The sequence below is a fragment of the Acipenser ruthenus genome, chromosome 25 (genome assembly GCF_902713425.1).
Source record: "Acipenser ruthenus chromosome 25, fAciRut3.2 maternal haplotype, whole genome shotgun sequence".
NCBI lineage: Eukaryota > Metazoa > Chordata > Actinopteri > Acipenseriformes > Acipenseridae > Acipenser > Acipenser ruthenus.
Genome location: NC_081213.1, coordinates 25,369,567 through 25,385,390, shown reverse-complemented (window position 1 = coordinate 25,385,390; position 15,824 = coordinate 25,369,567). Strand labels below are relative to the sequence as shown.

Here is a 15,824-nt window from a genome sequence, read left to right as displayed (position 1 = left end):
ACGTTTCTCTTCACTCAAGTAGCAACACCCCACCCTGGCACTCTCCTCCCAGGCGGGGGGGCCAGACCCCCCCCTTTCTGTCCTCTCCTGCCTCCACCGCTACTGCTGCCTCCTCCTCCCACCACCATCTGTGGAAACACAACCAACATCATTACTTACAACCGACATCATTACTTACCTCTGGAACTTACCGGGAGCTGGATTCAAACCGCCGTCTTCGGGGAGAGGAGGCAGTGGCCTTAACCACTGCGCCACCAGCTCCCACAGGAAAGCCTGGTTTCACACTGAACATAAGGTCAATGAACCAATTTTTGGAAAACAAAGGAAGGAATCGGCGGGATTCGAACCCAGTACCCCAAAAACAACCGCACAGCATGCTGGCGAATTAGTCCACTGAGCCATCTCACTTCAGTGGAAGAGCCTGCTTTTTTTCATTGAATATATAGGGACTTAACCAATTGTTGGAAACTAAAGGAAGGCACTTGCCTGGATTCGAACCCATTCCCCCCAAAATGAACTACACGGCATGCTAGTGAATTAGCCCACTACACCATCTCACATCTGTGGAAGATCAAGCTTTTTCATTGACTACAAGGACAACTAACTTAAGTCTTTGAAAACAAAGGAAAATTAATGGGATTTGAACTCAGCGGAGAATAACATAGCATGCTAATTCACTGTGCCATCTCCCTTTCATAGCAATGCCTCCTTGTCTATATCATTGTCTATATAGGAAATTATCCAATTATTTGAAAATAAAGAAAGGAACTCACCTGGCTTTGAACCCAGTCTCCCAAGAAGATTGAAACAGCATAGCAGTGAATTTCCCCACTGTGCCATCAGACTTTTATTGGAAAAGCCTCCTTGACCATCATCTATATAGGAACCTCTGCACTGGTGCAACAAGTGCCACAGTGCTCAACTCCAGGTGTGTGCGCGCAGGCTCAAAAGGGAAGTTAATCTCATACACAAAGTTGGAGTACTAGACTGTCAGAAGGAGCCAGGTGGTGCAGTGGGTTAGTTCATTAACATGCTGTACTGTTCCTTCTGTGGGACTGGGTTCAAATCCAAATGATCCTTCTTTTATTTTTCAAAGACCTTGTTCATATATCTTATAAATTAATGAACAAGTAAACAGTTTCCTGGAAGTGAAATGGCACACTGGGCAAATTCCCTAACAGGCTGTGCTGGTTTCCTTTGAGAACTGTGTTCAAATCCAATTGATTCTGTCCTTTATTTTCAATAACTGGTTAATTTACCCTATACTAAGTATGAAACAAAGCTTGCCTGTTGGAGTTGGTGGTGCAGAGGCCTTCTCTCCCTGAAGAAGGTGGGAGTTCCTGAGGTAAATAATGATGTTGGTTGTGTTTCCAGATGGAGGAAGTAGGAGAAGATAGGAAGTGGGGGTCCCCCTGCCAGGGTGGAGAGTGGAAGGTGGGGTTGTTGTAGACAACCAAGAGTAGAGGAAGGTGTACTTTTCTTGACTTGTGCAAGTCTCGTTTAAAGATTTTTATTGAGTGCATTCAATAATAATCTTAAAAAGAGACTTGTAGAAGTCAAGAAAAGTACATCTTCCTATTCTCTCAAGCAGAAAAAACTCCACCCCAGCCAGCTGGCTCACCTGCTGCATGAAACACATTATTACATTTTGTGATGTGGACCTGGGAATAGGTTGGAACTAAGCTGAGACTTGCGTTTGTGACTTGAACTTGAAATTAAACCACATTTTTGAAAATGAGGGATTAACACTTGTGCCCCAATGCCAGAGGGGGGCTCACACGCATACAAAAATAAAATTGCAATTATGAGTAAATATACTACTTCTGTGCCAGCTATCCTACTCAAGAAGCCTTTAGTGGTAGAAATGTTTAGTTTTCACTAAACTAAACTGTGTGCGTCCCCTTTTTTTCTTTTAAGTTTTCCTGCTTGCGTTCTGTTCCCTTAGTCCCACCAGTTCTCACTCCCTATTGGCTTCCGTCCTCCCCAGTACTTGGTAAAGACGAAAGCTGTTAAAGGAGTAGGACCTTCAGTAATTGACACAAGCACTCAGACTAACCACGGATAGACATTAGAGCACATATCAGTGCTTTTCAGCAGAACAACAAAGTGAAACAAAATGTGAACTATATAGATTAAGGGTATATTCTATTTAAGAATTAATGGTAAGGGCTGTCCAGCTCCATAGAGGCACCAATCCAGACAGCCTCTGTGATTTTGGCAGCCTTATTGATTTCTGCCGTGGATGCTTGTATCTCCAGTTGAGCCAGTGCTCAGTTCTAAATGGGCCTAAGACAGGTAGATGTCTTTTTTTTTTTTTTTCCTAATGGTCAGGCCAGAGAGTATCAGTTTCATACAGAAAAGGGGGCTGCTGTGCATTGCAGCTATCACACAAGAGGAGCCCTGGAGACACAGATCCAATAAGGGTGTGTTAAATAGAGACAGAAATGAATTACTAATGGACGCAATAGGAAGTCAAGCACACAAAGGTTTCAGCACAAATGCATTAGCTGAATCTTTTACCTGTCTTAGTTTCTTATAGTTGTCTATAGTTATATAGTTGGGTCTGTCATGTTGAACTTTGTGTATTATATAAATCAAAATATATAACACAAAACTACCGGTAATGTGCAATTTTCTGACTGTCAAAGGGGCTGTATTGCAAGATGACATTTCATATACACTTAAGTAAAAAAAATACCTGTTAAAAGGATTCGAAAGAGACCTGTGCAGTTGAGGAGTGAAATATGGGTATATCAAGTGGATGCATGTATGAAGTGAGCTTCCAGAGAAATAGAAAGAGATTGCTGTTTATTTCCTGTCTTAATCATGTGTGAATCTTGGCTTCCTGCAAAGCGATCATAAAGAATGCTCACAGTTTCACCCATCAGCAGAGACTTGTTTCTGTACCTGTCTTTCACAATGACAAAGGGCCCTATTTTCACAGCTATTGTCCATCATATGATACATTCAGTTTGGAGAAGCACAAAAGGTTAATTCAGTTACACCCAAGACAACTGATCTGTCCATTTCAAGGACACTTGAAGAAACTGTTCTCACTGGCAACATGGAAGATATAAATTACAAAATGTGTGTTCAAATGCATTTCAGTGTATTGCATTATATTTTTAAGCTACATTTACATGGTGGTATACATTTCTCTCCTGCTTACAAAAAAAAACACACATGCATTATTGCAGACACTGGAACTTTGCAGTAGTAAAAATATATGTATGCGCTTTGCACTGCATTAAAAAGCTACCTTATCAAAAATCCTGCAGTACATTTGTAGAAGGGAGTGTAAGGTGAACTCCTCCTAGCTATGTATTCCCACTGCCCCACCAACGTGCCCTAAGCCTGCTCTGGACAGTCCTTCAGTACATTGCTGTTAATCTTTTCATTTGCCATGGTGTTTGTTTCATTTCAGTAGCTCACAGATTACAAAGCAACTTTAAACTACAATGAAATGTCAAGGGCATTACCTTGTATTGTATCGTATTGTATCAAAGCTTTGGAGAGCCAGGGGGTGCATACCGACAGTGCCCAGACTGTAGTCTAAACAAACAGTCCACACAACATGGCATTTTTGTTAAAGAAATAAAAAAAGGTCTGTGTCCCAAGACAAATACTTAATTTTAAAGAATATTTTATCAGCCAGTGTAAATTCTGTAAGAACAAGTACTGAAAAGTCAGAACATGTAAAAAGGGAAGAACAGAAACTAAGAATGTGCGTCATCTTGTGGCCATAAAAGGAAATGCACGTGGATACGCTATTCGTATACTGTAACATTGCGTCATCAAAGAGGGACAGAATGAGGTGAAAGGTACAAAGAGAGTCAACCAAGTCATCAAGACAAGGATAGGCAGTTCTGTGAAAACAGCTTGCTGTTGCGATGAGTTTAAATGGACTTTTTCGGGTTTCTAGAGCAGTGAAATCGGGAGGGAAGTTACTGAATAAAACCTGGGGTGTGCGCAGCACGGATTCTCAGAGCCCCCGGTTTTTCAGAACACATCCCAGGAGCTTGGCTTATGCAAAAGACCTGTTCCTAGGCAATATTGCCAAGGTATGTACGAATGCTGTGGAATCAGTACCACATTACCGAATTTAACAGGTACAGAAATTAAAAAAAAAAAAAAAAAAAATTGCGACACATTGACTGGATCACGCAAGAGAATGCGTGGCAGTTTCAGATAATGTTCAGCTTCGGTTGTGTACATTGCATTAGTTCATCTGCAACGCATGCGTTTGCATTTTGTATTGATATCTCTGCAGAACTCCGGTGACACTTGGCAAAATACTATACTAGTATATTTAAGGGAACCCTTGTTTAGCATATTTTTCTTCTAGAAAGAAGTATTTCCGTATCCAGAAATCAGCAACGAAGAGCTAGATGAACTCAATCAACTTGTTGCACCAGTGGAAAAGTTTTTCAGTGAAGATGGTAAGCTTGCTTTTTTTTTTTTTTTTTTTTTTTTAACAAACAGTATTTGTTTTGCATCGGTATAGATTGTGGGATTATTCACTCTTGTCTAACTATTTCAATATTTATTGTAAGTCAACTGGAGAAAAAAAAAAGTGTTTAGCGCATACTAGTTGTGTTGTGAGGTTTGTTTTGTGTATTAATCTAATCTATTATGTTACAGTGGACTCCAAGAAAATTGATGAAGAGGCAAAAATCCCACCTGAAACCATGTCTGGATTAAAAGAGCTCGGGCTGTTTGGAATGCAGGTTCCTGAAGAATACGGTGAGGAGAAAGGAGTGGACGTGTGATTCAAGTGTGGGCACACAAGTGGATAATGAGCCACTACTGTATCATTTTAGAACTCTAATCTCCTGCCTCCCCTCTTTCAAGAAAACCAGAACATATTAAGGTACAGTGATTTTCATAGTCATGTGTTTTATTAATAGTTTAAATGCTGGATTTGTTGTATTTTACAGGGGGTCTGGGGCTGTCCAACACCATGTATGCACGCCTGGGAGAAATCATATCATTAGATGCAGCCATCGCTGTCACTTTAGCAGCTCATCAAGCCATTGGATTGAAGGTAACTTGTCAGCATAGTTTCTTAAATATAAAAATGCTTCTGTGAAGAAGCAAGAATGAATCCTGTTCATTTATTTCAAGAATGCAAAAGCCATGGTTCTGGATACAGTACTGTAAGACAAGAGGTTTTCATTGCATGCTATATATATTTTGGGAATGTAGAACTCTGCCAGAATGCCAACATGCTATACATGTACAGTAATCGGTTAAGTTGTGAAAGCATTTTCCATATTTCTAATAACAGCATGATTGAGCAACCAGAAGATCTAGCAGATGGGAATTTTGCACCCCTATTTTGAACTGTAAATTAATATTTCATGCATTAAACACATGTCACATTAAAATAACTCTTGTTTCCTGTACCTAGGGAATCCTGATTGCAGGTAATGAAGAGCAGAAAGCCAGGTACCTGCCCAAGCTGTCCTCCGGGGAGCATGTTGCTGCCTTCTGTCTCACTGAGCCTGCAAGGTAGGTCCTGAGCCCTTCTTTCAATGTCACCTGAATAATGAGAGAAATATAGCCATGCAAGTTCTCCATGACATTATCTTTCCTGTGCGATACCAAAAGCGTAAAAGCGTAGGTTTTTGACGTATGTTAAATATAGGAAAGGACCAAAGAAAAATAAACTCCTATACCATACCATTCCAGTTACACTTTTATATAGTGTCCTTCACATACATAGGCATCCCAGGACACAAAAGTAGTGCATACAGAACTAGATTTGTTACGATTGCTGCTGTTATTATTTAGAATAAACTAACTTATCGTCAACTGTCCTAAGATTAGAAGAAGCAAGAAACTATTTAGAACTTTTATTATGGACTGTCTCCCACATGTTAAAATAAAATCCCTAACATATTGTGTAATATATTAAAACTGCAGCACTGTTACACTTCCAATCACGACCATATGACAGCTGATAACAGGTGTCCGGTGAGCAGATGCTTCTGTATCTAATGTTTCACAAGCAGCAGTGTAGAAAATGTCAATCTTTGAGTCCTTCTGGCTAGTGGTGGCCACTGAAGAAGAACCTTGTGCCAGCGTTATGGCAGGTGCTTTCCAGCTTTTCTTTGTACTCCAAACAGTGAATAATAAAACAGTCCAAAACTTTGTTTTTTTATTAGGCAATATGTAAACTAATTGACCTTCAGTAACAATACAGTATGTAATCATCAGAGTTACTGTTTCAGAATCATAGTCACTTGTTACAGTCAGACAATAGTTTACTCTTGAAAACATGGTCTGTATACTGTGGGTTAAATGCTTTAGGTCAGTTGTATTGAACTATGGCCCTCAACTACATTTGTATCCCCAGCATTGCATATATAGGGTTATTTTTCCAGTATGGCGTGTTGATAAAATCTGCATTTTCTTTCTTTATTGTAGTATTGTAATAGACTTGTATTTCTACAGTGGCAGCGATGCTGCATCCATCCAGACCAGAGGAACTCCAAGCAAAGACGGGAAGCACTTTTTACTCAATGGCTCAAAGGTAAAGTGCAACTTATGTAAAGTAATGACCAGCATCACCTAGGTGACGGTTTGGAAAGTTGTCTGTGCAGACTCCTTGGCCTGGATTACATTTGTCTTTTTTTTTTTAATTAGAGGTTTTAAAAAAAGAAAGCTGTTCAGATTTATAAATAGTTTTCAGTGGATTAAGTGCCAACAGCAATATTAACACGTAAAATCTGAGAGAAGACAGAATAAATTACACTTTATAAACTTTGTGCAAAAAATAAACCAAAGCTTGCTTTATTCAACAAAGCAATTAATAAATTAGCAGACATAGCCATAGATTTTCTATAAAATAAAGGCCATGAATGAAACCCCTTGGTTCATTAGTTCACTCACGGTCCCTGTTGATTCCAAGCGATCTCCTGTTAATGTACAAGAACTGTTCCAGATGGAAGGTCGACACAAACGTTCTTCAAAACTGCATTCCACATCAGCTAAAATCCACAGGTGTTTCTTCACTTACTGCAGCAAGACGAAACTTTGGCAGAATAAAAGATGCAAATCCATATTAATGGGGGAAGAGCGCTGTTTGAGACTTAAGAAAAAAACAAAAGAATTCAGAACTTTATATCTGTAGTGAAAAAGAACAGAGTGAAACTGAGGGTTTCAATTTATAGCAGCTGGGTGTGTCATGTGACCTTGTTAAGGCAACCTGATTCAATTAATTTAATTGAAATGAAAAAGCATGACATTACCCAGTCTGTTACTGATCAATGTCAATGTGCTGTATTACTTTCAGCAATCAGAAAAAACATTTTTTTAGATATCTGGTGGTGGTTATTTTTTTTCTTTTTTCTCCACTAACTAGATTGAACAATGTAAGCTCCTTGGTATCTGCTTCTTCAGATTGTGGTGTTGCTTCTTGGCCCAGGAAGGTCACATGTGTCTCTGTGTAAATCCATTGGAGTTTTAGGAATGTATTGACAGCAATCTTCCACTAGGTGTCCTGTTGAGCCACTTGAATGATGCTTGTTAGCCTGCTGAATGGCTGGGAATGGTCAGGCTAACAAGCTCTTTGTGTTGCGGTGCAGAGCTCTATAATGCAAATCCGTACATGATAATATACTGCAACCCTTGTATTTCAATATTATTTTGATGTATGGTTATTGAATTTGGAAATGGTTTACCGTTGAATTGTTCGTTGTTTTTATTTTTAGATTTGGATATCCAATGGTGGCATTGCAGATGTATTTACGGTATTTGCACGAACTGAAGTTGTTGACAAAGACGGTAACACGAAAGACAAAATTTCAGCATTTATAGTGGAAAGAGCATTTGGTGGAATAACCAGTGGGAAACCTGAGGACAAGATGGGCATTCGAGGATCTAACAGTAAGAATACTCATTCTTCATTTGTTCATGTTGCATGTCTTGCAGCAAATTGTTAGATCATGACACGTTTATTAAAGTGAAATTACATAAGTGAATTAATCCATTTATAGTTTCAAGTCTATAATTTCCTGTTTCAGCCTGTGAAGTTCATTTTGAAAATACTCCAGTGCCGATAGAAAACGTAATTGGAGAAGTAGGAGGTGGATTTAAGGTAAGTGTTAAAACATTACTGAAGGGCCATTGTGCAAAATCAGCTTCTGAACATGAACGACCAAGACCCTCCCTATTTTAATCTTGGGAAACGATTCACTTGTGCATAGCGTGTGTGAACAAATACACAATGATTCATTAAAACAAAACAATCATTGTATGGCATTATTCAATTTCACTGAGCATCAGTCTTCAGATTAATACTGTATGTAGATTTATCTTAAGAGTCTACATTCAAACTTAAATCTGTGCTGTTGTGTAAATGTGTTTTTTGTTTTTTTTTTTAAGAATGTTTTCAGTGAATTTTATTTGGGAAGAGATACTGTACTGGTTTCCAAACACTACAGTAGCTCTGGTAGCGCAGCAAAGGGTTATTTTGGGGACAGGCTGTCATTGCACTCTCTGTCTTTCGCCAGGTTGCCATGAATATCCTCAACAGTGGCAGATTTAGTATGGGCAGTGCATCTGCAGGAATGATTAAGAAGCTCATAGGTAAGAGGAGCACTTTCATGTAACCTGCTTTAGCTTTGTCCAGCTAGGATGTGGTCAGATTCTTCATTTTTCATGCGAATTATCAAATTCTTTTGGGGCTGTTCTGTTAAGTCAGACTTTGTTGATTTGCTGAAGCAACACGATACCACTAAATAGCAAACCGCAGCACTAAAATCAGCTTGTGTGTAACTCCCTGCCAAAACCGGTAAGCTGAAGTGACCAGTTTGCCTGTGGAAATGCCCTGTTGCATTGAGATTGCTTTGATCAAAATAAAGAGATGAAAGACAGGGTTTTCTGCAGCATATACAGCAATTATTACCAGTTTGCTTTGAAGACTAACATTAGATGTACAGAAAATCATTGCAGTCCACTTTTTCCCTGTCACTTTACACTGTTTAATAACTTATTCTGTCCTGACTAATGCTAATGCAAATTGTTTTGTTTGACCTACTTTTTGGTAATGGCACCTGTAATGTGTTCTTGTTTTGTGGACAATTTTTATTATACATTTAAGACTATTATTTTAGCCTATTTTATTATAATGTTTCTGCCCAGCAATAAAAAAAACACAAATAAATAAATAAATAATGACATACCGGTATGTGGTTCAGTTATCTTGCTTCAGGAAAAAAAAAGTTGTGTAGAGATTAAATCTTCTACCAGAACATTTCTTATTATTATTTTCCGTAGAGCTTACGGCAGAGTATGCTGGGACACGGAAACAATTCAACAAGAGTCTTGCCGAGTTCGGAATGATTCAGGTATTGGAAATTGGGTTTCTGCCTTAAGAACAGCCCTTAATGCTGGATCACTGAACAGAAATCACAAGCATCTTGTGATTTCAAAGACATTTTGTTAAAATAAAACATACCTCATTTTCAAGGTTGTAGGAAGCCCCTACAAGGTTTAAACAACTGTACCCACAACACATTTTAGGAAAGTCAAATTCAGCTTTTACATAACAAAAATGTCCTCCCTACAGGTTTGTAAGAGCCCAAACTACTGCAACGCTTTTGTGTACCAGTTGGTTTGCTGTAATGTTTGTTTTGTGAATAGGAAAAGTTTGCGCTGATGGCACAGAAAGCATATGTAATGGAGAGCATGGCGTACCTGACTGCTGGAATGATGGACCGTCCAGGAGTGCCTGATTGTTCTGTAGAAGCTGCCATGGTGAAGGTAAGGAATAGAACACACACAACAGTCTTCTGTTTCACTTTGTTCTAAAATGTACATAAATGTTAGTCAAATAGTTGTCAAAGTAAGACACACAAAAAAGTAGTGTAGGATGTGAAAACTGAGTTCGTAGCAGTATTTTGGTAAAGAAAGTTGTATAATGATAATTACACCATATATCCGTTTTGGGTTGCTAAATCATAAATTGTGCTTTTAATCTATTGTTTTGTTGTTTAATTCCAAAACATAATAAAATAAAAAAAGATCCCAGTAAATGTAGATGTTTGATGTATGGGGAGGTAGTCGGAAAAATAATTCAGCTGTCAACATCTCCAGTGTAATCTTAGCAGGACCAAGGTTTGAGAAAACCTTACAGCTGGTACGCATTTTGTGATAATGCCAATAATTCTAATGCGAAACAGACTCGTCTAACTGATCTTTTTTTAAAACCCCAAGCTTTAACAGACATGCGTTTACAGTGCCTCGTTTCAGGGTTCAGTTGGTAAGCCCTTCCACTTAAATGTCCAACACTCTTGCAGTAATGCACAAAGACTAGCTGAAATGAGTGGTAATGTGGACAAAACAATTAAGAATTCCCAGATGATGACAAATGCATTTAATATAGAAGATGTAAATGTGACAGTTTACTAATCTCTCTTGAGTATTGCTTAGTTGTTCTGTGTTTCAGATTTTCAGCTCTGAGGGTGCCTGGGTTTGCGTCAGTGAGGCCCTGCAGGTTCTTGGAGGATTGGGGTACATAAAAGATTACCCCTATGAGCGTTACCTTAGGGACTGTAGAATTCTGCCCATTTTTGAGGTACTATTTAATGCCGTGTTTGTTTTCCTAGGTAACTGACTTTACAGTATTTCTCTGATTATATAATAATTTGATTTTAGAATTGTTTTGTGTTCAGGCTGGTTCATATTCGTCAGACAAAAAAAACTCATTGCAGGTAGACAGGGTGGCGGTAGAGAGGTTGGTCGAACTTTGACCTTCAGTCACAAGACCATCGCTATTACTGTCAAGGAATTGCAATAAAATTGGAGAACACATCCCCAGACACGTTTTGTGGGATTTCTTTACGTAAGAAAAACAAGGAATTGTTTGGCCAAAAAAAAAAAAAAAAATCCTATCAACATTAGAACAGTCTCAAAAATAAAAAGGATTGAGAAGGACTTCAAGTGAGATGGCAAGGTGTTCGAAAAGTATGATACAAACTGAATGTAGAAATTAGTTAAACATTCTCGCATAGATTAAAATGGCATGATTCTGCAAAATTATCTGCTCTTTTTTTTTTTTTTTAATGGGAGAGATGTCAAAGGCGATATAATAATCTTAAGGTTAATTCATTTAATTACCGGTAGTTAACACTGAATATTTGATTATTAATAGCTCATTGGGATCACATATTTAGTTTTCTAATCATCCATTCCATATCATGTGAACTATAACCCTTTTTTCTTCACTTGTCTGTGCTGCCCCATGATAATAACTTTTCCAGTTTGAAGAGCAGTTTGCAATGTGCAGCGCATTCAGAGCTGCGACCCCTGCCGAGATCTATTTAAGATCCTTCCTTTTTCAGCAGCCACTTGGCTTCCCAGTAGAACACTGGCAGCCCCTTTAACTGACTGAAGCTGCTTATTGTATCTCACTCCTTTGTAATATTAAGAATTCCACAAAAGAAACAATTCCTGCACCAGTGGGGGGAAATAAACTAGAGCATGCATGAATAACTGTCATGTACCAGCTAGACATGTTTGTTTTACTAAAGGGCAAGAACAAAACTGCAAATTGAGAATATTTAATAAAATGTTCATAGTTCTTGTACTCCAAATAGCTTAAGAGTTTTGCCAGCTAATCCAGTTCTGACAGCCACAGGCTTTCTGTCTTCTTAGAATGTCCATTATTATATAAATGATCTAAATGTTTACTTAATGACAGGGAACCAATGAAATTCTGAGAGTGTACGTGGCACTGACTGGAATGCAGTACGCAGGCAAAATCCTGACAGGAAAAATAAAGTAATGTATCCTTTACACTTTATTTCATTTCATGTAGTTAAACAAATTTCACAAACATCCCAAAAAATAGTATGTTTATACAGTAAAGGTTTAATGTTAAAAGCAGCTTGTTCCATACCCCCATCCATCCTTCTTGTTTTGAATAACTAATGCAGGAGTGATACAGTAATGGTGATATATTGCAAATAAATGAAGTTCAGAAGAGCGAGATAGCGGAATTAGTATGTTTACTTTTTTTAAAATGGTCCGCATACATTTCATGTGCATTTTAATATTTCAGGGACATGAAGAAAGGTAATTTGGGAGTAGTGCTCGAGATGTTGGGAAAGAGGCTGCGTGACACTGTAAACAAGAAAGTTGATTTTGGGCTGACGGGCAAAGATGGTGTAGTGCATCCCAGCTTGATGGTAAGCCATGACTTTAAAACAAATAAATAAATAATGACACACCAGTATTCATGTACTTATGAATTTGTTTAGCAACTCATGGACAATTTTTTAAATGAAAAAATTGTACCAAAATATAACATAATACAGTAGGTTTGCAGAATACTGGTATAAACTATTGAAAAATATTGCTTCATTTTTCAGGAAAATAGTAAGAAACTTGAAGAGAATGTTTATTCTTTTGGAACAACAGTGGAAAGCTTACTTTACAGATTTGGCAAGGTAATATTTTACTCATCTTCATTTATAATTGTGACCAAACTGCTATACATTAAGCATATATAGAATTTACCTTTTCACATTTCACTATCACTAGGTGGTGTTGGGTTTTTTTTTGTTTTTTTTTTCCTTTTACATAGTCATATAGATTATACACTGTAGCTTGTTTCAATACATGTCCTAGAGATTTTTCAGTGTTGGATTGTTTTAGGCAGAACAGATAATCTGTGTTTGAGCTGGACTGGTATGCTCAGGTGTAAACATAAAACAAGGCCTAAACTGGGACTATCGCTAGTTTCCTTAGCAACTTGCACAATAAACAGCTTATCCAAAACATTTGGGATACATTTACAAGTCCCTGTTACCCAGTGAAGATGATGTAATAGCATCTGCTTGACAGCTGGCTTTTTTTTGTCAGTAAAGTTCTATACAGTATGTTTTGTTTTTTTGTTTTTTTTTGCCTTTAATAAATACCATTTTACTTGGAAAATAATAAACATCTTAGAAGTGGTGCTGGTTCTTAACATATTTGCGTTGTGTAATTTTTTCAATCTGTCGTGTGTTAATGGCTTTTGGGATTTAACAGCTGAAAATAAACAAGACTTGTTTATTTAATGTATGCATGAACTAGCCTATTAGAAAAGTAGATGGCTCTAAAGGGATGAAACATTTTAATTTAATGCAGCTTAGATCATGTATGCCAGTAACATGTACAGAGTGGCAAAGATTAATAACACATTATAGGTCACCATGACCTCCAGTCAATATATAGTTTTTAAAAAAAAACTCAACCAAGAACTCATGCAAAAGTAGATAACTTGTTTCTGTATCTCTCTTTTTTTTCCCCTAGACTATTGTTGATGAACAGTTGGTTCTAAAAAGAGTGGCAGATATTGTTATTAACCTGTACGCCATGACTGCTGTTCTCTCCAGAGCAAGCCGCTCCATTAGCATTGGCTTACGCAATCATGACCATGAGGTAAGCTTCACACGTTTGTCAAAGATCATAGCGGGCACTGTGTGTGTTTAATAAATATACATCACACACCAACCCTTGACATTTTGTTCTGTGGAATACAATTCTACTGAATGATATTGTAAACTGCTATGAATAGCAGTAGAATCACATACAGTAGTAGATTTTAAATTGGGGCTATTGCACCTGCCTAAACTGCAGGGATAATAGTACTGTACAATAATACTGTAATGTGTTATCTCAAGTGCCAGCTCAACACAACCTGGCTTTTTTGTGACTGCCATTGCTGTGATTATCACCCAAGTAATCTGGGTAAGAGGAAACCTTTCCCCACCATTAACAGCAAATGATTTGGTTCCTGGCAATTTGAACAAGTGAACCAGATTAAAGTAACAATTCAAAACAATATTGATTATGATCTAGTTTCCTTTGTGGAAATTGCTTACTAACCTCACAAGTGAGGGAACCCTGATGCATAACAGTTTAGCCTCTCGTGTGGATTTTATCTGCCTTTTTTGTTTTCTGTACTGAAGCAAAAGTGCATTTTCATATGTGTTATGTTAAGCAGAGTGCAACACACCCCAAATAAGAAATATTTGTTTCCTTCAAAAACATTACTTTGCAGAAGATAATCTAGCCACCTGCTGATTAACCGATCTAACATATGGTTACACTTTCCTCCTCCTTTTGAAACGTGTACACGTACTGTATAATGTATTACAAAGACACTGGGCTATATTGTTTAAGGTGTATATTGGTAACAGATGGCTTTTGCTGGAGCTAGATTGTAAAATATTGCTTCTTTTGTCAAATGTGAGCTACAGCCAGCTTAAGTAAAAACAGTTAATTGATCTAATATGTTTGGCAGAAATGCTACAGAATGTTCTTTAGTACTGTATCTCTAATAATGACAAATATCCAATTTATGAAAGCACAAGATGTTATAAAGATCATGTAGTGCTTTTGAAAATGTCAGACTGATTTTACTTTGAACAAGCATATAGAGTTTATGAAAGTTTTATGAAAAAAAGATTCTGAACTGTAGTATGCTCACAGGTTTTAATTATTATTTTTTTCCTTCTATGCTGTTTTTAGGTCCTGATTGCAAATACTTTCTGCGCTGAAGCCTATTTCCAGAACAACTACCTAATGGCTCAGCTGGAAAAGAGTAAGTAGAACACAGAATATTCACCGAAAAATTGATTGACAAACATTCTAATACAGAGATCCATCAACCACGTATCCCAAGATTCCCCTGAATAATAAGTGGTTGATGCAACCACTTATTCTGTGGTGCTGTAAAATGCTCAGGCAGTTGTGGTTGATCCCAGCAGGTATTGGTTGATCAAATCAACCCCTGTGTCGTTTAAAGTTTTACTGCTGAATTTATGATTGAGCTGCTTTGAGGTCTACTTCTTGTTCTGTTTCAGATTCCCCTGAAAACAATGATGATAGCATAAAGAAGATTGCCATGCAGGTGCTGGAAAAGCGGGCTTATGTATGTTCTCATCCACTTGACAGAACTTTCTGAAGATCCTGTTAGTAGGGTGAAGAAAAAAATTCTGCATGGGTAAAAACATGTTATTGTTTTATTTGCCCAGGATTTTACACATCAGAATCCTTAACTTGTCCTTCTATTTAACCAGTGTTGAGATTAAAAAAAAATAAAATAATAAAATTAATAAAAGTGGGTCTTGTTATTTTAACAATAACTTGATAAAAAAAAGAATAAAACTACAGTTTGTAAATAATTGTATTTTTAAATACTGTAACAAACTAATTAAAAAAAAAAATATATATACATATATTTTGTAGTTTACTTCTTATTTTCACTTAAGCTACTGAAGCCTGCAGGCAAGAGCCCAGCCTGGTAAGTCTCGGCGGCTGTCTGCCTGGTAGAAGTTACTGGAGCCCTGTACGATTTTCCACCCAGAACTCACAGGAGTGCTCCCTGTGGGTCCCGACTGAGATCAGAAACACAGCAAATGAAACCATTTAGAGCTGTTATTATTGTACTGTATCTCAAAGTTACTACAATGATTTGGATTTAGTTCATTTGTAATGCCGTTGATTTTCTATTAATATTCTGATATTACTTCTGTGTACGTCACAATCAGAGAAGACATGCCTATTTTATGAGCAAATACTGTGTTTTCATTGCAAGGTGTAATTAATCATTAGAATACAGCTTTTTTTTATACACTAATCTGTTCAACGTATTTGCTTATTTGATGTCTTAAAGGATTACAGAACAAACTGCAGTGTTTGCAAGAAATGCAACTTTAACGCTTTTTGAAATGTATAAATACAAAAGCAAATTTCTTGGTGTAAAACAGCATTTTGGTTCAAGTGTATTCATCCACTTGAATAAAACTTTGATTAACCTAGACAGTATG

The 15,824-nt window shown here is 37.4% G+C and overlaps 1 protein-coding gene across 1 annotated transcript; it reads left to right on the top strand.

Annotated features, from left to right (window-relative positions):
- Window positions 1–3,790: 3,790 nt before the first annotated feature.
- On the top strand, window positions 3,791–15,817 carry LOC117414176 (complex I assembly factor ACAD9, mitochondrial-like). The gene is made up of 18 exons (XM_058999833.1): window positions 3,791–4,061; window positions 4,346–4,439; window positions 4,642–4,743; window positions 4,938–5,044; window positions 5,411–5,511; window positions 6,457–6,535; window positions 7,716–7,890; window positions 8,028–8,101; window positions 8,517–8,592; window positions 9,283–9,353; window positions 9,649–9,768; window positions 10,454–10,582; window positions 11,708–11,787; window positions 12,068–12,194; window positions 12,378–12,455; window positions 13,303–13,431; window positions 14,524–14,596; window positions 14,859–15,817. Exons 1-18 carry the CDS (start codon window positions 3,891–3,893, stop codon window positions 14,957–14,959), a joined length of 1,887 nt encoding a protein of 628 aa, XP_058855816.1. The 5' UTR covers window positions 3,791–3,890; the 3' UTR covers window positions 14,960–15,817.
- The last annotated feature ends 7 nt before the right edge of the window (window positions 15,818–15,824 follow it).